We start from the raw sequence: 24,677 nt of genomic DNA, 5'->3' as shown, positions 1-24,677 counted from the left end.
AAAGTTTAGACATTTTCTATTTTAAAAAAAACCCACCTTGCATGGACTTATATAAGCTAGGTCATATGTCCCAGTTAGTTGGCCATTCCTATTCACATCCCTGTTGTGATCAGAGGAGGTTTAAACTACAAGAAAGCAAACAAACTTAAGCCAAAATTGAGATCAATTATTCTTAAAAGTTATTTACACTACTATCATCACCCCTATTAAATTCATAACAAAGTGCACTACCAATGCCAATGGAATTGAAGAAGCTTCTCAAATGTTCACTTGTAGAGTTTTGAAAGATGCTATCACAGGTTGAGGAGGAAGGAGTCCCAAAAGCCATGCCATCACAACACTCTGATTGAAACAAAGATTGCAAGCAGAAGGAGAGAAGCAGCCACTAGTAGCAAGATTATCACCAGTGGGGGAGTTTGTTGTGTGTGAATCTAAAAAAAAAAAACCGTAAATTAGATGGAGTAGTTATAGAGTTCCAAATACATTTGTATCAGAGAACAAGTTGGCTATAGTTTGCAATGAATTTGTAAGCTTCCTTAAGGGTCAAGCAATCAGTCTCCAAAAGCTTCCAACACCTAGTGTCATACAAATCACCAACTGGAATGTGGCGGTCATTGATAATGGTGTTGAGATTGAGAAAATCCAACTTGAGATTAGAAGGAATCATCAAAATCTTGTTAACTAAAAAATCACTCACTTTTGGGGTTAAAAAGATTGAGCCAAGATTAAAATGTTTTAAAATTGGGCTAGGGATGAACCACACCAAGAATTAAGTCAAAAGTTAATTTATCTTCCATTTCCAAGGATTAGAGAATAAGAGTTTTTGGTTGAACTACATATGAAAGAATGAATGTGATGCCTTACTGTACTACCATTCCTCATAACTCTATCCTTGATTAAAGTGAAGATCCCAATAAAGCTTGAGGTTTGTGGTTTGATTAAAGGTAGATATGGACCTAAGGTCAATTCCCCCAATAGCAAGGGGTCCGCAACACTTCCACCAAACCACCATCATAATCTTCTTTTGTTCAATATCTTTATTCCATATAAAATTCTTCACCCATGTTTCAAAGGTTTTGATCAGACTAACCAGACATTCATAGATTTGAATGCAATAAATAAGCATGTTACAAATAATGGGCTTGAAAAGTTGAACTCTATGAGCTATGGATAAAAGGGAGGCTTTCCAAGCACATAACTCGTTTTTAATTTTATCCACAATGAATTGGAAGTGCTTAGTTTTTCTGGCTTACCTATGTTGATGTGTGCTCTCAGATGAATAAAATGGATGACACTTAAAATGGAGCCAAACAAAGAAGCAATTTGTAAATTTTTGGCATTGCTCATTGCCCTTGCATAGATAATGGATTTGGTAGCATTACACCTTTTCCCAGAACAAGCTACATATCAATCCAAAAGTTTTTCAATTGCTATAATAGTCCTAATGTATCCTCTGCAAAAAAAAATCATTATGTCATCAGTATATAAAGTATGGGAAGCCACAATTACATTCCTAGTTCCATTCATATGCATGATTTTGGTGGAAGCAATAAATTGAGAGATGCCTCTACTCAAAACTTCTTATGCAAGGCAAAAGAGAAAAGGTGATAGGGGTTACCCTGCCTCGCACCTCTTTGACATTTGAAGAAACCTCTTTGTCTACCATTCATGGAAATGGAAAGGAAAACAAATTTAAGGAAGATGTGTATCTGATGACAAAATATGTTACTAAAGCCAAAGAAATTGTAGACCTTAAGCAAAAAATGCCAGCTGAGAATGCTAAAAGATTTTGGGTGTCAATCTTAAGTGATACATTACCCCCAAAGCATTTTTTGTCCGGAAGATTGATGGCCTATGATGTCAAACAAATACAGTCATTTATGCTTCTTCCGATGATAAAACCCTTATGATCCTTGGAAATAATGTGAGGCATAACAAAATCTAATTTATCTACAATGATCTTGGATATAGTTTTATGCTTGAAATTTGTTAGAGCAATGAGTCTGGACTGACCAATAGTGTTATCATTAAGAAATTTAGGAATCAAGACAAGTGTGTTGGAATTGTAGTGAGGAAAAAGCCAATCATTTGTGAAGAATTAAGGCACAACTTTGATAACACCATCTTTGATGATGTCATAATAAGTATGAAAGAAGAAGTCTCCAAATCCATCGAGGCCAAAAGCACTCTCCTTGTTGAGTATAAGCATGACACATTTAATCTCCTCAGCAGAAGGGGTGTTAGTAAGCAAAGAGTTTGTATGACCATCCACTAAAGATGGATTTGTCTCCTTCATAAGGTTTATCAGAGTACGACGGTAGTGTAGTCATTGCATAATAAAACATGAATAGTCTTTGAATGAATTTGCAACATAGTTTTAGTCTATCCAAACTACGATTTTCTTGCTTCCCTTAATTATAACTGGTTAAGACATACACATTTGTCTAAGATTTATAACCATGGATTTGACATCGTTTTAAATGATACTTAAGTTGTTCTTGGTCTAGGATCATCATAAACCCTAACTTAGAAATTTATATCTAGATTTACTGTTAACCTCCTAAGTGTTCTCATTATTATTAATGCTATTAAAGTTATTCTTAGAGTAAAGTTATTAAAATTATATCCTTCACTATTTCTAAGTCCAAGATCCACACATGAGGCCTAAGATGGGGTGTTAAGGTACTCAATCTAGTTAAAACCAACATTTTGGGAGGAAACAACATTGTACGAATTGATTAAAAAAAATAGTGAGTCGACTCACCAAGTCAGAAAGTCTAAAATAAGAAAATAAATCTGTGTGAATTGATTCACATCACTGTGTAAAAAAATTCATTTATGCAAATCTCTAAAATTCAACAGTTGGCAAAATTATGATTTTTTGTTCATGAAAAGTTATGACCTAAACACTACATATATATCAAGTTTTCTAGGTACTATGAAGATTTAAATCAATTCACATGAAGAAATGAATCAATTCATGTTGAGTTTTTTTTTTCTTCTAAGTTTTCATATTGTCTCAACTCTAAATCACCCTTAAACATAATGTAACTTCCACCTTTGATCTTTAGTCTCCTAAAAAAAACTTATTATAGCAAAAAAAAAAAAACATGCAACACATAAAGGTATAGATAATACATCTTAATGTTAAAGGTGACCCTAAAATTTGTTCATTCTAGGTTTAATACCAACCTAACTCTATATTTCTCTAAATGCAGTGCATGTCATAGTTCATATCATCTAAACTCAGTTAAAGTTTAAAGCCTAAGAAAACTCACCTTGATGATAAACGACGATGATTTTGATCTTCAAGTCATATCCTCAAAATCCTTCTTCATCTTTCTCATCAAACTTCTCTAACCTTTATCTTGAATTTCAATTCTTGCCTACTCTAGTAAATTTATGTTCACTCTCTAGATTTGATGGTTTAATGTTGTTGCTCCTCGTTTTTTTTAAATGTAGTGTAGATAATGTCACATTTCAACAATAAACTAGCTCAAATATTGAGATCTTTTTGTTATGGCTAGAATAAATTAGTGTTATATGAATTTTTAAGCAATAGAGTGTGAAACTTGAGGCTTGTACAATGAATCGCGGTAACAAGTATCACAAATGTGATTTTTGAGTTAGACTCTAAAAAAGTGGTTGGTGGTATTTACTAACTTCATTATCCGGTGTAGAACACATAATCATCATCATGCTCTTCCTTAACTACTCGTATTCCGTTGTTCATATTTCATCTTCCTCGTTTTCCCCAAACCACAAAAACAACAACAAACCCACTTGTCTTTCAATTTCTAACGACAACTCTCATTCTCATGACGATCATGTTTCCATCAAATTCAAAGCCCCAACACCTCCATGGATGAATGCTCCTCTTCTTCTCCAACCCAAACACCTTCTCAATTTCTCTTCCCACCCCAATCCCAACATCAAAAAACGCGACCTTTCAGATAAATCTTTAACTGGTAAAGAAGTTAGAGGCAAAAAAGCCTTGAAGAAAATTGCCCACAAAGTTGAGAAGCTTCACAAGACTGAAACTCAAATGGGTTCTGAAAAAGTTGAAAACTTTGGGGCTTGTTTGGAGAGTTTGATGGAGAATGAGGAGGTTGTGACTAAGAGTAGAATGCCATGGGAGAGGGATGAAAAGATTGGTTTTTTGAAGATGAAAAAGGAAAAAATTGTAACTAGTGCGGATTTGGCTCTTGATAAGGCGTTGCTTCAAAGGTTAAGAGGTGAAGCTGCAAAAATCAGAATTTGGGTCAAGGTTAAGAAAGCTGGTGTCACACAAGATGTTGTGAATCAAATTAAAAAGACTTGGAGAACAAATGAACTTGCTATGGTTAACTTTGATTTCCCTTTATGTCAAAATATGGATAGAGCAAGAGAAATTGTTGAGGTTAGGCTTCTTTATCGCCATTCTTATCTGATCTTTTTGTTTATAACTAGCAGTATCAATCAAATTGCTTTGATTTGTAGATAGTTATAGTTATTCTGTTTTGTGCTATATGCGATATCTTTCCATGTTATGTTCATTTCCTGTTTGAATAGACAAAGACTGGAGGCTTGGTTGTATGGAGTAAGAAGGATGCTCTGGTGGTTTTCAGAGGCTGCAACTATCAGTTGACTTCTAAAGGTTCTCCAAAGATCTCTACCGATTATATTCCTAGTCAAAGAACAAATTTTTATGAAAGGAGCGAGGTGCAATCAGCCACCAAAGCTGATCCTTCCCTCGTTGATTCCAACCGAACTACAAATGAGATACTGAGCAGGAGTGCTGATCATAACGATTCTCAATCAACTGACATCCATGATGTGAATTACCAACCGACCAGCGGATCATTGTATGAGAGGGAATGTGATAGATTATTGGACGGCTTAGGACCTCGATTCCTTGATTGGTGGATGAACAAGCCGCTTCCGGTTGATGCTGACTTACTTCCAGAAGTGGTTCCTGGATTTGAGCCCCCATTTAGGCTTTGTCCACCTCATACTAGTGTAAAACTAACTGATGATGAACTAACATACTTCAGAAAGATTTCGCACCCTTTACCAACTCATTTTGTTCTTGGTAGTACCCTCCTTCTTGATTAAGTTCTTCAATTTCTTATCAGGCTGAAAATATATTATAGATTTTTATTGTTTTATGCTTGATGCTAAAAAATAGATGCAATTCGATCTTTATTATGAAGGAAGAAACAGAGGACTTCAAGGCTTAGCTGCTGCTATCTTAAAGTTGTGGCACAAGAGTCATATAGTGAAAATTGCTATCAAGTACGGAGTTCAGAATACTGACAATGAAACAATGGCCAATGAATTGAAGGCAAGTTTCATAGATAATCTACTTTTCAATATGTTTGAGGTTTTGTTGGCTGTATTATGTATATGAGCTTGAGTTTTCATGTTGCTTTGAGTTTGATTTTATTAATTGCGAGTGATTGATAAGGATTTCATGTTGTATATATGTTTTATGTTCAATAGTCGTGAGAGATTGGCGGATTGCACTGCTTTTTAGCTTGTTTCGGTTTATGTATTGGGAAACCGATTAGAATAACTTTGATGTTTTACAATACAGCGTCTGACCGGAGGAGTTCTATTATTGCGCAACAAGTTTTATATATTACTCTATAGGGGAAAAGATTTCCTTCCAAAAAGAGTTGCAGATTTGGTAGAAAGGAGAGAATTGGAGCTTAAAAGTTGTCAACTTCACGAAGAAGTTACTCGATTGAAAGCAATTCAAGCCTTTTCTTCTATCGAAGAATTTCAACGGCCACAAGACACTAGTACAAGTGGAAGTTTGACAGAATATATGGAAATTCGAAATAAGCATGAGAACATAAAAGAAGTCGATGTAGATTTAAACGTTCCACTGGAAGCAGAAATATATAGATTGGAGAAGGAATTGAAAGAGCAACAGCGTAAAGCTTTCATTGTGAGATTTAGTTTATCGATTTTTTTGCTTTGTTATAAAGCTTTTCATTGTGAGATTCTGATACACTCTTAAAGTTAATTATATGTTTTCTGCAGCTTAACAAGAAAATAGAGATATCATCAATAGAATTATCGAAGTTAAATGCTGCATGGAAACCTTCCGGAGACGATATAGACTTGGAAATAATGACAGACGAGGAAAGAGAATGTTTCCGAAAGATGGGTTTGAAGATGAGAAGTTGCCTAGTTCTTGGTAAACCAATTTCACTTGTTGAATTTCTATTCGTCTCTATCCGCTTGTCTGCATAGTCTTTGTCTAAAGAAGCTATACTAAACAATGAGCGCAGGAAGGCGAGGAATCTTCGACGGTGTATTTGAAGGACTGCATCAGCATTGGAAACACAGAGAAGTTGCGAAGGTCATAACGATGCAGAGACTACTCAGTCGGGTCATCTACACTGCGCAGTTTATGGAAAGAGAGAGTGGCGGAATTTTAGTTTCCGTTGATAAACTAAAAGAGGGATATGCTATTATTATTTACCGCGGTAAAAACTACAGTCGGCCTAAAGAAAAGATCGCGAAAAATCTTCTAACCAAAAGAAAAGCATTGCAAAGGTCTCTTGAAATGCAGAGAATTGGAGTAAGTGATGGCTTTCTTTTCCATTCATCATTCTCCTTAATTTGTATTTTTTTTCATTTCACATTCAAGACTTATTTGCTTACTGCTTTTTCAGTCACTGAAGTTTTTTGCTCATCAGAGAGAGAAAACAATCTCTGATTTGAAGCTGAAACTGGTAACTTCCAATAATCTATGCTTGAAAACTTAAGCTTCAAGTTAACTTTATTTGTTCTATTATATAACTGAGATTCTTTTTGCAACTTTAGGAAACTCTTCAGCAGGGAAAGGATATTGAGGTGAGAGAATTTGAAAACTAATGCATGCATGCATGTCGAAGACTTGTATCAAGCTGCAACTGTTCTTAAATTGTCCGCTTATCGACGGTTGACGAGATAAGATATACGGAAAGTTCAAGATGCTCAGCAAACAACATATTTTGGCAGTAAGATTTCAATATAGGAGCATTGTAAAAATGTCTTGTTTGGTCTCAAATGTGTAAACCATGCTTTGAAAACTGTTAGTAATTTTTGATTTTTTCAACTAAAAAGAATCATCACATCATGTAATATTAGTATCTCTCTTGCAAAAAATAAATAAACTATAATAATAAAATCATGTTAATAATTTTTATGTGTAAAAGGAAAAAAAACTAAAGGATCAACTCTGATAAAATATTTTTACTATATAAAAGTAGGACTACAAACTTTCTTGATATAAAAATACATCTTTCAATCTCATCCAACTTGGATGATATATTATAACTCCTAACTCTCACCAAACTATAATAGAAACAAGATCTTCTTTCTCTTAAAGAGAATTGCTAGAACTCTATTTTTCACTTACACTCTTAAATTGTTTCTCTTCGATGATACAATAAAACTCTTCACAAAGTAAATAGGAGCAAGATGTGACCTATAAACTTTGTTCTAGCCCAATCATCACTCTGTTGAGGGTACATGAAAATCATATTTTGGAGCCTCACACCTGATCCACATTAGAGACCTTTAACTACCATTGTATACAGTCTTATGGCTTATCGCCCTCCACACTAGGAAACATTGAGTATCTATAACCAACTCTCATATATAAGGTGTCCACATAGAGTTTGAGGTATGATTATAACCATAGTCCAATCTACCCCTTTTTGAATTCATTGAATAACTTAGGCGTTAGAACGTTAACCTTATAGATTCACCCATCGTGTAGCCATACCAGAAACCTGTTCCACCGCCCCAAAGGTCCATCTTACTAGTTCACCAACAATTCTGGTTCCGTAACGGAACAGTGTCGCCGTCTATGAAAATCGACTATTGATTACCGCAAATTTCCACATTCGGATCCTTCTTATTCAAGTCATGATTGTTATAGCAATTACGTCAATTCGAAAAAAGATGACTTATGACCTCGTTTTTTAGAACACATTAGGTTATTCCAGTTTGAGATCATTTTATATCCTTGTCGTTGGTTCGATCAACAATGGACTTCTTGGTGAGAAAAAGCCTCCACCAACTTCCTCAAATCAACGAAATCGTAGAATGAGAAGGTGACATGCCAAATTTAGTGTTTCGAGATCACAAAAAGATGGATGGAACCCCTAATGCAACGCTTCTGCTGGTCAAAACAACCACCATGGTGAACCACTCGGTATAAGGGATCCTCATTGATGATGGAAGTCGTGCGACCTGATGTACATCATAATCTTCATGAGACTAAAGTTACACAAGCAAGATTTGAAACCATGTGAAGGTAGGAGTCTCATTGGATTCAATTATACCTCAACTTGTCCATATGAATCTATAGATCTACTAGTTTCCGTCAGAGAAGGAAATAACAAAAGGATCGTGTGTGCGTGCTTCCTTGTAGTCCTTTGTGAAAGCGTCTACAATGACATTCTTGGAAGGTCATTCCTAGAAGCGTTGGATGTAGTGGCATCCACGGTCCATTTAAAGATGAAATATCACAACAATTTGGGTAAATCACTCGTTATCGCAGTCGACCTACGTAGAGCGCACCTTATATACGAGGCAATACTAAGGAAGCCCTAGAAAGCGTTGTTGCTTTGGAGAAGGGAAGAAAGAAGGTTTGTGATGCAATCGGCATGGTCGATCTCGACGTACGAGAAAATGAAACCCTGTAACGAGCCTAGTTTATTGACACAAGTCAAGATGGAGCTTATTTACGGGCCGAGGTGAAAAATGGACTCGTTGAATGTCTAATAGCTAATGCCAACCTCTTTGCAATCTCCTCCCACGATATGTGTGGCATAAATGCGAGCATGGTGTGCCAAAATTAAACATTGATCTTTGTGCCTGATATGTGTCCCAACGAAGAAGAAGGCAACAGGGCTTGCTTGATTCTTCTAACTTTATTTCTGAAATGAGATATACTTAATGGATCTTCAATATCATGTTAGTCAAGAACACTTACGAGAAGTGGGGAATGTGTGTTAATTATACCATATTGAATCAAGCCTCCCCCAAAGATTTGTATCCGCTTCCGAACATAAACAAGTTAATGGATAGTTAAGCCGAGTATAAACTATTGTCATTCATGGATGCATACTCTGACTACAACCAGATACTCGTGTATAAACCAGATAGAGAGAAAATAAAATTCATGATCGAACAAGCCAATTATCAATACACCATGATGCCTTTTATTCTAGAGAACTCAAGGACATCGTATCAGAGGATGATGAACAAAGTCTTTAATGAAAAGATAGGTGAAACAATGTATGCCTATATGGATGGTATGATCATTAAATCTAACAAAGAGAAGCTACATGACAAGCATCTAACAAGTTTTCCAAAGAATCTGACAGTATAATATGAGGCTCAACCTAGAAAAGTGTACCTTTGGGTATGTTCTTCCTAAAAACACTAAAAGGTTGACTTCCCCGTTGTCCGTTACCCATTATGAGGTGATTCTTGTCTCTCGTATGATTTCCTGATACCATTTATATAGGTCCATCCTTACCCCTAACAATCACCACGAATCCTTTCCTCTTCCTTCCTGCATTCATGACCAAAAAACTGTCGCCGGTTTAATCATTTATCTTCCTTTCTTAATGGCTTGTAACATTTTCTTCATAAATATGTTATTGGGACCCTTCATCTTTCGAGACCATTTCCAGATGATGTATTTATACCAATGATGACCTCGATCTATCAGGGATCACAATCCGACAACATGACGACTTCTAGCTCTACCTATTACCCGACCTCTGTCTATTACCCGACATCTGTCTATTACCGGTCTTTGTCTATTACCCGACCTTCATCTGAATCATCCTTATTTTCTCATAGACTTCTTCCTATTTTATACATCGGCTGGTCAAACTAATTCCTGAGATGTACATAAGCCCCCCCGGTCATGAAATCTAAAAGATTGAAGTGTCCAGACAAAAAAAGCCCGAAAATTTGGTTTTCATCGATGGTCGAGATATTCCTCGGCCATATCATGCCAATGTACACTTCTTTAGTGATGTAGTCAACTGTTACAGACATGGGAGTGTATCTTTACCAGATTCTCTCTTTCTTCCGTAATGATGATTTTTATGGGAAATTGATCCTCTTCAATAATCCAAAAAGTTTCATTTTCGTAGAGTCATTTTAGAAAAGGACTACTTCCCTTAATTAAAGTCATTTTTTTCTCTTCCTGCTAATCCTCAACTGGAGTAACTTATTTTCTTTCCAGGCGACTTCAGAGTTTTCATTTGTTCCTCAAAATCGGGTATATTTTCTTTTATTTCTCTTGTATGTATTCTTTTCTTATAAGCAATGCCTAGTGTTCGCGAATGCAACAATAATGCAAATGTATTAAGAACCCTAAGTATTCAAGAAAGGAAAAATCTTTGGGACTTTCGTATGAGAGGATGTAGGGACATCTTGAGCAAAGTTGACTTTGACTATATTGTAAAGGAAGCTTATAACGATATTTTCGCCTCTTTTAGCGATTCTGATTCCGACTCTTCCTCATAAGGTTCTTCAATAGAAGTGTTGATGGAGATTGCCGACTCCTTTGATCAAGAAGTAATAAGTTATGACCATAGTTCCATGGATGAAGTAGAGATCGTTAAACTTCTATCTTTGAGAAATATCTCCTCTACTAGAAATGAGTACGATGTTATTTTGGAGCCCTGCATCCTAGGGGAATGTGTTTGCATAGTCAGTCCTAGAGGAGTCAAAGACGAGTATTTATACTTTTACGTCAGTGTATTAGAGGATTTTAAAATCCACATACCCTCTAGTGATTTTGAATCGGATCTGTTAAGAACCATAAAAATTGCCCCTTCCCAACTCCTCCCTAATAGTTGAGGGTTTATCAAGGCTTTCGAGATAGTATGTGAGGCCAAAAATATAGAGCCCACCATAGGTTTGTTTTTCCTCCTTTTTTGAGATCAAAGGTGTTAAGAAAGGTGGATGGGCCATGTCATACCCCAAAATTTGCCCTGCTCCTTTTCACTTTTCATCTGGCTCATGATCCTTATTTTGGTTGGTCAAATTCCTCCAACTTTGCTTGGAAAGCAAAACATCATTAAAGATGCTCATATCCTTAAACCCCATCCCACATTTTTCCTTTTTGGTGCATATAATACTCCATTTAGTCCAACAAATTTTTTTATCATAATTTTTAGCACCCAACCAATAGTTCCTCATCAATCTATCCATATCTTGGCATAAGTTATTGGGAAATTTTTAAAAAATCATAGCATAAGTAGGCAAGACCAGAGCGACAACCTTAAAGAGAAATGTTTTACCAGCATAAGACAAATGTTTTTCCTTCCACCCATTAAGCTTCCTCTTAAGTCTATCCATTAAGTAGTTAAAGTCAATTATTTTTTACTTTCCCAAAGAAGTAGGGAGCCTCAAATAGAATATACAATGTTATTGTCCACTTTGATAGGTTACAATTCCTGATCTTGTCTCTTTCCTCTTCCCTAACTTTCTTGTTGTATATCATGACATATTTGTTTATGTTAATAATGAAGGAGATTGGCGATCCAAAACGCAGCGGAAATTAAAATTTTCTCCTTTAGTGATCCTTACGAATGGGCATGATCAATGATAGAATAGTTACCTCTTGTGACGATTGAAACCTTTGATGCAGATCTATGGAGCGATCACGAACGTTGAACGACGACAACGCCTCTACTCAGTCCACACGAACGAATTCCTTCAATCTCAGTGCTAGCTGCTACGAATGAAGGCTTTGAGTGCGTGTGTGCGCGCGCGCGCGCGTGTGTGTGTGTGTATGTGTGTGTGTGTGTGTGTGTGTGTGTGAGAGAGAGAGAGAGAGAGAGAGAGAGAGAGAGAGAGAGAGAGAGAGAGAGAGAGAGAGAACGAAAATACAACCGCAGCGAATGCTTCTGCACAAAGGTTCTATTTATAGAACCACTTGTGTGGGCTTCAAGCTAAAAAGCCCACTTAAGTATATGTGGCCCATATCTTATAATATGCCAAACTCACTTAAGTGTGTGGTACCTTACCATATTTCGTATTCTACTTAAGTACATCGTACCTTACGATGTTCTATAATTCACTTAAGTGCACCGTACCTTACAGTGTTCCTTAGTTACTGTATCTCTCATCAATCCGTCCTTTGTGTGTGACCCTGTAAGTTTGGGTTTGTGATGACAATCCATTATTGCATATATTTAGTTGAATAATCGGAGGAAAACAAGTGAAAGTCGAGCAAATATGAAGAAGAATGACCAAAGAATGAGGGGAAAATAGCTAAGTGTGCAAATTGTGGACTTCGTGAAAATTTGAGTGAAAAAGGAATAAAAAGTGTGAGCCACTAATAATCACGCGCAACATCACGCACGCGATAGGGCATTGAAAGATGCATCGCGCGCGTGATGGTCATTTTTCTGGTTTTTTTCTGATGCGTTCTGGTCCATTATGACGCCTTTAAAAGGGGATTTTCTAAATTTTCACAAGGGTTACAAAATTTGGAGATAAAAGCACAATTTTGAGGGCACAAATGGAGTTTTTTAGAGTATTTGAAGTCATTACAGGCCATAACTTCAAGGGACTTTTCATGTTATTTTTATCTATCAATTATGGTATTGTTAATTGCATTATGAGTAGTTAAACTCTTCTAGGTTAAGTTGTGTTATGATGGCCTTATTTCTATATTGTTGGATTCTATGTTGATTTGACAATTGTATGAACCTATTGATCTATAATCTTATTCAATTGCTTCTTGTTCGTAATGCTTTTTATGTGAGATACTCTTTTAATATGATTTTGGGTACATAGGGAATACTGATCATTAGTCTATGTGTTGGACCTAGGGCAACTGTTGTGCTTACGCTAGTTGAATAGGGATAGGAGACTCTGAGTAGTTGTATAGAGAATTAACGTTCTATACATCGCATAACCCTACTTACACTGGAGAACTAGGGATAAAAATCTCTAAGTAGTGGTTAGTGAGTTATTTCACGAGGGATCGACTATAACAATTTTTTTAATTTATTGTGGGGTTATAGTGATTAGATCATTCATACAAGACATCAAACATCAACAATAGAGGAATAAGAGATTCTAGAACACAACATGACCGTTTTCGTGACATTATATACAAGGATGGACAATTCAATGTTGTATTATAAGACACAATACACCGTCCAACTTCTAAAACATACATAGTATGCTCACTAAACCAAAATATGAAAATAATGAAAAGAGGTGAGAAGTCTCAACAAGAATCAGTGACTGAGGTTGCTAATATTAGTTTATGGTTTATTCATTCTACCTCCAAGTTGTTTCGCTGTCGTCAGATCTTCGACTTACTTTGGTTGTAACTCCTATTTTGCTAATTTTGTCGGTGTTATAGTGGTAATAGTTGAAACTTTTAAAAAATGTTCGATCATAAACATTAAAATTATTTAACTCATAGGATGAAGATGAAGAGTGTGATTTGAACTCATAGGATGAAGATGTGTATAAAATAGTGTGATTTGACTATGGCACAAGATGAAGAGTCTGATTAAACTCATAGGATGAAGATATCTATAGAAGAAGGCAATGCTTTGTAATACACCAAATCCCACATCGTGTAGAAACTATTTAATTTGAATGTATAGAACAACAGAAAATTATGGGCTGCATAGATAGGCCTTGTGCCCAATAAATATGTTTTTAAATCAATTGATTAATTAATATTTAATTTTCATATGAATTTCTAAAAAAAACTTTAAAAAATATTAATAATTTATTATAAAATGACCTTGGAAAATGAAAAACAATACCACATCATCAAAAAAAGTGTCACATCTATAAAAAAAAATTTACACCTCAGTGTTTTTTTTTATACTAAAATTGAGGATGAGAGACCAAAATTTAAAGTCAATAATATAATAATAAATTTAATAATATATTTTTACTAATAAATTATTTTAACATCAAAATATATTTATATTTGAAAAAGTAAAAATATTGGGTTTTATAAAAATTATTATGTAGCTCATAAAAATATTAAATTTGATTAATTATTTTGTTTAGAACACAATAGTACTAATAATAATCAGCAAATCCAAGGTGTTATGGTCTTCTCCAGTTTGAGGGGTAGTCTTTACTGTTGCGCGTAGAGGATACTTGATTTATATAAAAAACTAGTAATAATATTAATGGAACTTTTTAATTTTTCTAATATTAGTGCTAATAATACCAAAATTCAAGGTGTCAAACTTAATATTTTGATACCTTCGATAATTTTTTTTACTGTATTTACATATCATGTAGATCATATATATAAAATTTAAGTAGCAAATGGGGTTTCATCGAAATGAGGTTCCATTATCTTCGAGACTAAATAACAAATGAGAAGTTGAACTTGAAACGCTATAGAACTGATAATCAGATTGCGGACATCATGACGAAGGTTGCACATATCGATTTGTTTAAGAGATTAAGAACTATGATGAAGATAATATATACACAATGAATTAAATGGTGTGTTAAATATGCAATTCTTTGTGTTAAACATGCAGTAAATTCAACAGACTCAAAGTCGAATGTATTCAATATAATAATAGTTGAATATATTCTTTAGTAATCGAAGTATTTAGTTGTCGAAGGAGCTAACTTGACAGAGTTAAACTTAATATTTGTTTCGTAACAATGGAGTTAATTAGAGAGATTACTTTGTGTGTAAGTAATCTCATCTATAAATATAGAGATACCCAATTTTTATAAATAGAGGAGAGAGAGCAACTTAGAATCGTTCAATAAAATTCCTCTCTTATCCCAAAACCCTTCTCTCTCAAATTATCTTCTCTCATCAAATCTTTATGAGACTAAATCACCTTTAACCAATGCATGATTGAATCACTCAAGTAAAGAGTAAAGAACGAGAGACACGATCAATAAAGATTGATTCGAATTACCTTCGAGATTGAAATTTAATTTACAACCGCCATTAGGCTAGTGTGAAAAAAAAATAAGAGTGTACTCTACGACCAATTTAAATGTATATTTATTGATTAATTTAAAAATAAATAATAAACTTTTAAATCAGTTTTTTTAATTGAAAATTTTTGATAATACTTTCTCAATTAAGTATTTTTTAAATGGCAAGATTTTGATGCATTGATTTTATTATTAATTAAAAAATGTTAAACAAAATTGAGTACAATAATTTAATAAATAATTTTATATTATAAATCTTTTAAATAAAAAATATATTAACTTTAATAAAATGTTATTTATATAAAAAATTAATTTTTAAATTTTCCTCAAATTTCAAAATATGTTAGTTCGGCATGGATTATATATTAGGTTTAGTGGTTGAAAGAACTGTAAAAAAATATAGTTGTTTGGATAATCTAATATCACAATAATTAAATATTGTTATGGAATTAAAATTGATATGGTATTCAACGTGATAACTAATCTGTGATATCATATTAGTATAATAATTTTTCTTTATTATGAAAAATATATGCAAAAAATATATAAATATACCTATTTAAGGATAGTTGTATAACTATTATTCTATATTAAATTAATATAAATATTAAACAAATTAACATATTTAAAACAGAATAGTTAATAAAACAAATCTGATCAGTCCATAACGATAATTTTTTACTGTATTTTCATATCATATAGATTATATATATATATATATATATATATATATATATATATATATATATATATATATATATATATTATATATATATATATATATTATATATATATATATATATATATATATATATAAAATTTAAGTAGCAAATGAGGTTTCATCAAAATGAAGTTCCATTACCTTCGAGACTAAGTAGTAAATGAGAAGCTGAACTTGAAACACTTTAGAATTGAATCAGATTGCAAACATCATGACGAAGACTGTGCAGATCATATTGTTCATGAGATTGAGAACTATGATAAATATAGCATAAACACAATAAATTATATGGTATGTTAAATATGTAATTATTTGTGTTAAGCATGCAATAGATTCAACAAAATCAAAGTCGAATGTATTCAATATAATAATAGTCTAATACAATCTTTAATGGTCGAAGTATGTAGTTCTCGAAGGAGCTAACTTCGATAGAGTTAAACTTAATATTTGTTTTTGTAACAATTGAGTTAATTAGAGAGGTTACGTTCTGTGTAAGTAATTTCAACTATAAATAGGGAGATATCCAATTTTTATAAATAGAGGAGAGAGCAACTTTGAATGGTTCAGTAAATTTCCTCTCTTCTCCCAAAACCCTTTTCTCTCTCAAATTATCTTCTCTCATCAAATATTTGTGAGAACAAATCATCTTTAATCAAGGTATGGTTGGATCACTGTAAAGAGTAAAGAACGAGAAACACGATCAATCAAGATTGATTCGAATTAACTTCAAGATTAGAGTTTAATTTTCAACCGAGTGCGGGAAAAAAAAACTAAGAGTGAGCTATACCATCCATTTAAATGTATATTTGTGGGTTAATTTAAAAATAAATAACAAAATTTTAAATCAATTTTTTTATTTTAAAATTTTCGATAATACTTTCTCTATTAGGTATTTTTTAAAGGGCAAGATTTTGATGCGTTAATTTTATTATTAATTAAAAAATATTAAACAAAATTGAATATAATAATTTAATAAATAATTTTATATTTTGAAATTTTTAAACAAAAAGTATATTATTTTTCATAAAATGTTATTTATATAAAAAAATTAATTTTTATTTTTTTTCTCAAATTTCAAAAAATGTTAGTTCGGCATTGATTATATATCTACTTTTAATATATAAAAGTTAATTACCATCATAATTACTTAATTACCCTAATTACAATCCATAATACAACTACTTTCATGTTCCTATAAGTAATTTCGTACTAAACTCTATTTAATTATTACTAAACTCTATTTCGTACTAAACTCTATTTAAACTTTATTTAAATAAATTATCTATCTTTAAATAACAAAATGAATTTTTTTAATAATAAATATTACCGTTATTTTATTATTGTTGCAATCTTATCATTCCAAAATGAAATCAATATTCTGCAATCAAATTAATTATTATTGTAGTTTTTTTGCCAAATATTATCGTTACTTGATTTTCTTTAAATGACAAAATGAATTTTTTTAATAATAAATATACTGATTTTTTAAGTGGTCTTTCTGAGATGTCAAACCGAGAATAACAAAATATAGAATAACATCTTAAAATTCTATTCTATTTGATTATTCATTTACTTATTACTAATTTATTTATTATATAAAAATATATCAAATAAAATTTTAAATATATGTTGTGTCATTAGCATTTATTTCAACTTTTGATTTATTATTGATTTTTTATTTCAATGAATTTTTCTTTAAATATTTATGATCATGAAGAAATTAGACTATATTTTTATTTACTGTGAACAGTTTTATTGCTTTTGATTTTAATACATTTTTATTATAATTCGGTATACAGAATGTACGTATTTACTATAATTATTCTGTTGAAAGGATAAAATATGTTAGTGCAAAGATAACAGCGGTATAAGATTCAATATGCCAGCGTGTTATTGCAAAATTACATCTATGTAAAATTCAATTAATAATAGATTGACATTGGAATGACCATATATTATTGTTCATAATAAGTAACCGATTTTAATTTATAGAGTTTGGATCTCAATTAAATCAAATCAAATCAAATAATAAATATACTATTTAAATTTTAAAAATATTCTTATCATATATGGCGGGTAAATATCAATAATAATAATAACAATAATAATAATTAATTGGTAGGTAAATTAACAATAATATTAAATTACTCAATTAATATTAATCAACTATATTAAATAGTTATTTTTAATTTAAAGTTATAATTTAATAACATATAATTATACAATCAAAACGATGTTATATATGTGTAACATCAAAGGTTGGATCCTTTTCAGCATTTTGCCACAAACCTCTATCAAATTTATATACTCTTTTTTTTCCAGGTTATTAGGTTTGTAATTTTATAGTCATCTAAATTTGCAGTTACATTAATTTTTGAATTTTTTTTCAGTGAAAATGAGTAGAAAGGTTGATTCTGTGAAAGACATCAATGACTCAAAAGAAACTTGACGTCTTGCTGTTCGAATAATGGATGTTTGGAGTGTTGTGAATAATAAGGGTATTGAACATTTGGAGATGATTGTTATGGATTCCTTGGTAAATTGCTTTTCTTTTTTTAAGTATAGATTTTTGTATGATAGTTAGTAATTACAACAAAATGCTTTTTTGTATAACATATAAAAAGAAGATTATTTTCATTTTGTTAGGGTGATCGGATTCAGGTCCTTATTCGTCATGACCATTTACTGAAATGGAAAGAGGTCATTAAGGAGAATATGACATGCATTATAAACAATGGCAGTGTCTATAACAATGATTTTCAGTGGAAGGTATGTGATCATTAAAAAAAAATTGTGTTTCTTGGTGGTACCACAATGAAGGCAATCGAACTTCAAAATATTCCACCTAAAGGATATTTCTTTAAAGATTTTGGTGAGATACTTCAAGGCAAATGCAAAACCGATAGACTGGAAGGTAATTTAAATTCTATTATAACTTATATAACTTATATATTTGCAAACACATTCAATAATGAACCTTACTTTAATGTAGATATTATTGGTGCTGTTAGTGAGATAAACCATATCCAATCCAACACTCTGGGGAAGAAAGTTGTTGTTTCTGTTGTGCTGAAAGATTTGAAGTAATGCGCATTGTTTTCATAACTTATGTGTTTGATAAATTTATATATTTTGCATCACTGAATCCCATCATATAATATTGTTTATTTATATTGCAAAATAGGGGTAATTGCATAAATTGCAATTTATGGGAAATCTATGGATCAAAATTTTTGGCTTACTACAATGATCCTAAAAACAATGGAGCTATTGTAATTCTGCTCACTCATGCAATGGTAAAAGATGGCCAAGGTATTACACTATCAGACTTTATAAATACATAGCTGATTTGTATTTTTCATTATACGTTCAATAATTTTTATATTAATTATACAATTTACAGTGTCAAATGCATGAAGTGGTTCCAAATTGTTGATAAATGAAGACATCCCTGAAATTCAAGATTTTATGTCTAAGTATGAATTTTATTTATTTATTTATATTCAGATTATTATACATAATTTTTGATTTCAAAAACAATCTTATTTCTATAGGTTGCCTACTAATGAACAGAAGGAGAAGCCTACTCAATCTGCAAAATCTCTTTCTAATTGGTCTGGTGGTTCTCAGTATTCGCCAGTAGAAAGGTTTGTTCATAATGCGAAATGTATGTCCTTAAGTCAGTTCTGCAAAATCAAACATGTAAGTTGAATACTATAGAGCCGAATTTATCTTTACTATTACAATTATATTGTTTGCTTTTTGAAATTAATATCATTTTTGATTTGCTTTTAGGAAACTTTATGTGTTACTGTAGCAACCACATTGAAATTTGTTGTCTCAAAGTATGGATGGTTTTATTATGGCTGCACAAGGTGTTCTTCGAAGGCACCTAATCCTGAAAAAGCTTATGAATGTTCATGTGGGCAAAAAGTCGAACAACCTATACCAAGGTACATATAATCTAGATGAATTGCAAATAAATTTGGTAATGGATTTGTTATTAATCATATTATTTTCTTCGTTTAAAATACTATAGGTACAAGATTGAGATATATGTTAGCAATGGTGAATCAAAATATCGATTTGTATTCTGGGATTCCGAATGTGCTGCTATACTTGGAATGACTGCTGAATTTATGCATAACTCTATGGTGGAGGTACATTGTTATACATAAGTTAAAATGTTAATAGTTTATCGAGTTGTAAAGTTCAGATTATCACTCATGGTTGATATTTTATTTTTCCATTAGAATGGAGAAGATGATCCAATGGTTTATCCTGATGAGCTTGAAATGCTGTTAAATAAGAAAATGGCTTTTAGAGTTAAGGTGCAGCCAACGTTTTCCCAAGCGCCTGTTTGGAAGCTTTGTGATGATGAAGCATTTGTTAAAGAGATTGAAAATGACTACATAGTAGAAGACGTATAATATTCACTTAATTCATGTATTATTTAAACATTTAACAAGTATAATAAATATTCGATGTTTCAATGTGCAGAATCAGTCTAAAACTGAATATGCAAAGTTGGTCCCTAACAAAGAAAATTTGGAAACTTCCGCAGTAAGTATCTTCATTTGTTAACATAATAGTTTTCTATGATAAATATTGTATTATTATAATTCATTTTATATCTGACAATTAATTTTTTATATTGCAAGCAAACATTATCTACATCTGGTGAAAATGATCCAGAATCAATCATTCTAATGACTCCGGCTAAGGATGTTGTAATTGCTGACAAGGATGAAGAAGTTGATTTTGAAGCGTCTGGCGCTACGCAATTATCAGGCACCAAACCATCCAAGAAATTAAAGATAGAACCATCTTCTTAATTAGAATTTTCGGAAATTTGATATTGAAATATATTTTATGAACTTTTTAGCACCAGAATGAGTTTAAGTATGAAGTTGTTAAGAACATGATATGTTTTGGTTGTAGGATGTGTTCTTACTTTTTTGAAGTGTTTATTTTGTGGGATTACAATTGACATTTATATTTCATGTATGGTTTAAAGGATGATAATGAGTATTTAATTCATGTGTGTGAAATTATTCAAAATCCTATGTTGTTATGTTGAACATTGTGTTTTGTGTGTTCTTTCAACTACAAAATTTATATGAGTATCATATCTTCAAATGTTAATAAGTATTTTAGATTGATAACAAAATACGTTGTCATCTTATGAAATATGTGTATACGACTAAATTATAAATAGATTATTGCATGTCATGTTTGGTTTCAGCATGCCTAATGGTGTTAGAAATTAAAAAAACAATTACATAAAAATTTATTATGAAATCCTTCAAAACTAATTATAAAAAACACATCGAAATACATTTTTTTACAATTTTTTTCAAAGTCTAATACATATGTTACAATTAACTTTTAATATATAAAAGTTAATTACCACCATAATTACTTAATTACCCTAATTACAATCCATAATACAGCTACTTTCATGTTTCTATAAGTAATTTCGTACTAAACTCTATTTAATTATTAGTAAACTCTATTTCGTACTAAACTCTATTTAAACTCTATTTAAATAAATTACCTATCTTTAAATGACAAAATGATTTTTTTTTAATAATAAATATTACCGTTATTTTATTGTTGTTGCAATCTTGTCATTCCAAAATGAAATCAATATTCTGAAATCAAATTAATTATTATTGTAGTTTTTTTGCCAAATATTATCGTTACTTGATTTTCTTTAAATGATAAAATAATAAAATGAAAATTAATAATGTTTTACTTTATTATGTCCCAAACTGGAAAAAGTTATTTGTGGAAATTTTTTGAACCCATTTATTGATCATTTAACATCCATTACATTAAAAAAAACTCTTATGCAATAAATTTGTGTACGTTGATCCAACTATATATATATATATATATATATATATATATATATATATATATATATATATATATATATATATATATATATATATATATATAAACAAAAAAATATATTCTTTTTAATTTTTTTAAAATAAATTATTGCACATGCGCAACCCTTGCGAACGCACGGGTCCTTTACTAGTTAGGTTTAATGGTTGAAAGAACTATACAAAAATATAGTTGTTTGGACAATCTAATATCACAATAATTAAATATTGTTATGGAATTAAAATTGATATGATATTCAACGTAATAATTAATTTGTGATATCATATTAATATAATAAATTTTCTATTATGAAAAATATATGCAAGAAAATATATAAATATGCCTATGAATAATTATTCCATATTAAATGAATATAAAATATTTAAAACAGAATAGTTAATAAAACAAATCTTATGAGTCCATAACAGTTTAAAAAAATAAAAAATAATTGGGATAGAAAGCCCAAATTTCGGTAGTAGTAGTTTGTTTTATTGCGTACATAAGCCAACACAGTGGCGGCACAACCTAACCTGATTATTGTGTTCAATATGAAAAGGAAGAGGACAAGTTTTCACAAATCACCCTTCTTTGTCACTAAGATAAAGAAGAAGAAAAGTGTTCTCAAATCTGAATCCGAATTTTATTTACCTGAAGATTGTTGGGAGCATATCTTCAAATTCCTCATCAACCACAAGGGACACTTTAACTCTCTATCCCTTGTTTCTAAGCACTTTCTCTCCATCACCAACCGACTCACTTTCTCTATCTCTACTCGCAATCCACCACCTTCTTTTCTCACTCGTTTCTTCCATAGATTCTCCAACCTCAATTCCCTTTGCCTCTCTTTCCGCTCTCGTGCTCTCGACGACGGCATTGCTTCCGCTCTCCGTGATAGACCAACATTGAAATCTTTATCCATCTCCGGGATTGACCTAAACGATACAAGTTACCTTACTTCACACTATATTGATTCCTTCGTCAGTTTGAAGGGTTTGAATTCTCTTAATTTCTGCCATTTGCAAATCTCAAATGAGTTGCTCTACTCTATTGCAAGGGAAGGTCTTCCTTTAAAGAGCTTTATTCTAAAAAAATGTAGCGGCTATAATTATGATGGAATTTATTTCTTGTTATCCAAATGTAATGGGATACAACATTTGGGTTTTGGAGCTAATTTCTTACAGGACCGTCATATTGCTCAGCTATCTTTGTTTCTTGGTGGTTTGGTGTCTATAAAACTTTGGGACGGTCGGAAGCTCACAAACTCGACCTTGTTTGCAATCATTAGGAAATGTCCCTTACTTAAGGAGATTGCAATGGAAAGAATTATAACAGAGAGTGTAGAGAGTTATGATTCTTTAAAGGATTTTGATGTGAACCCTCAATTAAAGGTTCTAAGTTTGGCTAGCAATTTAGTTATAGAAAATGAAAGCATCCTATTGTTAGCTTCCATTTTTCCTAATTTAGAGCATCTTGATTTGTGTGGTTGCTATAGCATATCTATAGAAGGTATTTGTCAAGTTCTAACTAGATGTTCTAAGATCAGACATTTGAACATTAGTCGCTGTGATAAAATAAGAGGATTTAAATTGAATTTTATAGTTTCTCAACTGGAGGTGTTGGATTTGTCAAATACAAGGATTGATGATAGAACACTCTATTATATCTCAAAGAGTTGTTGTGGACTTTTGAAACTATCCATATTATTTTGCCTTTATGTCACCGAAAAGGGAGTGATGCAAGTGGTTGAAAATTGCACACAACTGAAGCAAATCCATATACGTGATAAAGTGATTGTTGATGTTGTTGACTCAATTATTTTATCAAGGCCATCATTAAAAAAGAGAAACCTCTTAATCTACTAAAGTTTTAGCCATGTTTTTGGTTTTTAGATTTGTTTCGCTTAGAAATTAGTCTTTTATTTTTAGATGCCAATGTAATGCACACAGTTGCGTGTTATATGAAGTTTTAAGTTTTAATGTTTTTCTTTACTGTTCCTTAAATTATATTACATGAATTAAATTTGTGTCATACTTATTGCCACCTTCATTGGCAGCATGGGTTCCGTTGGATACTCAAAAGAAATTATTAAGGATTAGAAGTTAGTATGAGTGTTTTCGTAAATAGTGAAAGTCTATGTTTTATCATAGACATGACATATAGTATGGTGGAAACAAAATGATATTTAAATTAAGATAGGACAATAGTATTTGTTCTAATTATCCATTTTTTCCAATGCATGTCTGATTGTTTTCTAAAATTTTGAGGAGTATGAGGTGCAAGCAAAAAACTAATCGAACTTCCCATAACAGCATATAAATACCACATACTGTCATTTGAATTACAATACAAGCAAGTCATACATATTTTAACCGTTCAAACTGTTGCAACTTGCATCATTGCTTTACTACGAGGAGATATAAGTTTTTGTGTTAAAAGCTTTAAGCAAAAACTAATAATGTCATCGGCCACAAACTTTAAAGCAAAATATGCAAATCTACCTCAAAATTGCTTACAAGTTAGACAAAGAGATATAACATTGCAAAAGGATTTTCCATGAGATCAACATTACAACAACAAAATTCATAAACTGTGGAGGAGAAACTTAACCTGATACACAATGACGTCCGATGACGGCATCAACACAACATTGGAGTATATAAGAATATAGATAAGAGAGAAAGAGAGAATAATAATATATTTGTATTATGTTTCCATGAGATCAATTTCATCAGCAAAGTCTGCATCTAAATATCCCTTTACTTTTAATTCATCTTTACTAAAGCACAAAAACTTCTCCTTAGTGCCTCGTAGATACCTCAACATCCATTTCACAGCTTCCCAATGACCTTTATCTGGATTTGACATAAACCTGCTAACAACTCCCAGTGCATGGCCAATGTCTGGTCTCGTACAAACCATTGCGTACATCAAATTTCCAATGGCCGAAGCATACAAAATGTTAGCCATGGATTCTCTTTCTTCCTCCGTCTGAGGAGACTGGTCCTTGGATAGGCGAAAATGACTTGCCAAAGGTGTGCTAACCGGTTTGGCATTGCCCATGTTGAACCTTTGCAAAACACGGTTGATGTACTCTGCT

The 24,677-nt window shown here is 31.9% G+C and overlaps 3 protein-coding genes across 3 annotated transcripts; all 3 read left to right on the top strand.

The window, feature by feature from the left end:
* The first annotated feature begins 3,452 nt into the window (after positions 1 to 3,452).
* On the top strand, positions 3,453 to 7,174 carry LOC127106411 (chloroplastic group IIA intron splicing facilitator CRS1, chloroplastic). The gene is made up of 8 exons (XM_051043703.1): positions 3,453 to 4,399; positions 4,552 to 5,071; positions 5,193 to 5,323; positions 5,576 to 5,932; positions 6,028 to 6,184; positions 6,279 to 6,571; positions 6,666 to 6,725; positions 6,817 to 7,174. The coding sequence occupies exons 1-8, from the start codon at positions 3,698 to 3,700 to the stop codon at positions 6,865 to 6,867; spliced, it is 2,271 nt and encodes a 756-aa protein (XP_050899660.1). The 5' UTR covers positions 3,453 to 3,697; the 3' UTR covers positions 6,868 to 7,174.
* Positions 7,175 to 19,089: 11,915 nt separating this feature from the next.
* Positions 19,090 to 19,729, top strand: LOC127106410 (uncharacterized). Its single transcript, XM_051043702.1, has 3 exons — positions 19,090 to 19,161; positions 19,240 to 19,387; positions 19,481 to 19,729. Exons 1-3 carry the CDS (start codon positions 19,154 to 19,156, stop codon positions 19,646 to 19,648), a joined length of 324 nt encoding a protein of 107 aa, XP_050899659.1. The 5' UTR covers positions 19,090 to 19,153; the 3' UTR covers positions 19,649 to 19,729.
* Positions 19,730 to 22,091: 2,362 nt separating this feature from the next.
* On the top strand, positions 22,092 to 23,445 carry LOC127106409 (uncharacterized). The gene has a single exon (XM_051043701.1). It carries the CDS (start codon positions 22,129 to 22,131, stop codon positions 23,440 to 23,442), a length of 1,314 nt encoding a protein of 437 aa, XP_050899658.1. The 5' UTR covers positions 22,092 to 22,128; the 3' UTR covers positions 23,443 to 23,445.
* The last annotated feature ends 1,232 nt before the right edge of the window (positions 23,446 to 24,677 follow it).

Source organism: Lathyrus oleraceus, chromosome 7 (genome assembly GCF_024323335.1).
Source record: "Lathyrus oleraceus cultivar Zhongwan6 chromosome 7, CAAS_Psat_ZW6_1.0, whole genome shotgun sequence".
In the NCBI taxonomy this organism is placed as follows: domain Eukaryota; kingdom Viridiplantae; phylum Streptophyta; class Magnoliopsida; order Fabales; family Fabaceae; genus Lathyrus; species Lathyrus oleraceus.
Note: the sequence above shows the minus strand (reverse complement) of the source record. Positions and strands in the feature narration are given on the sequence as shown.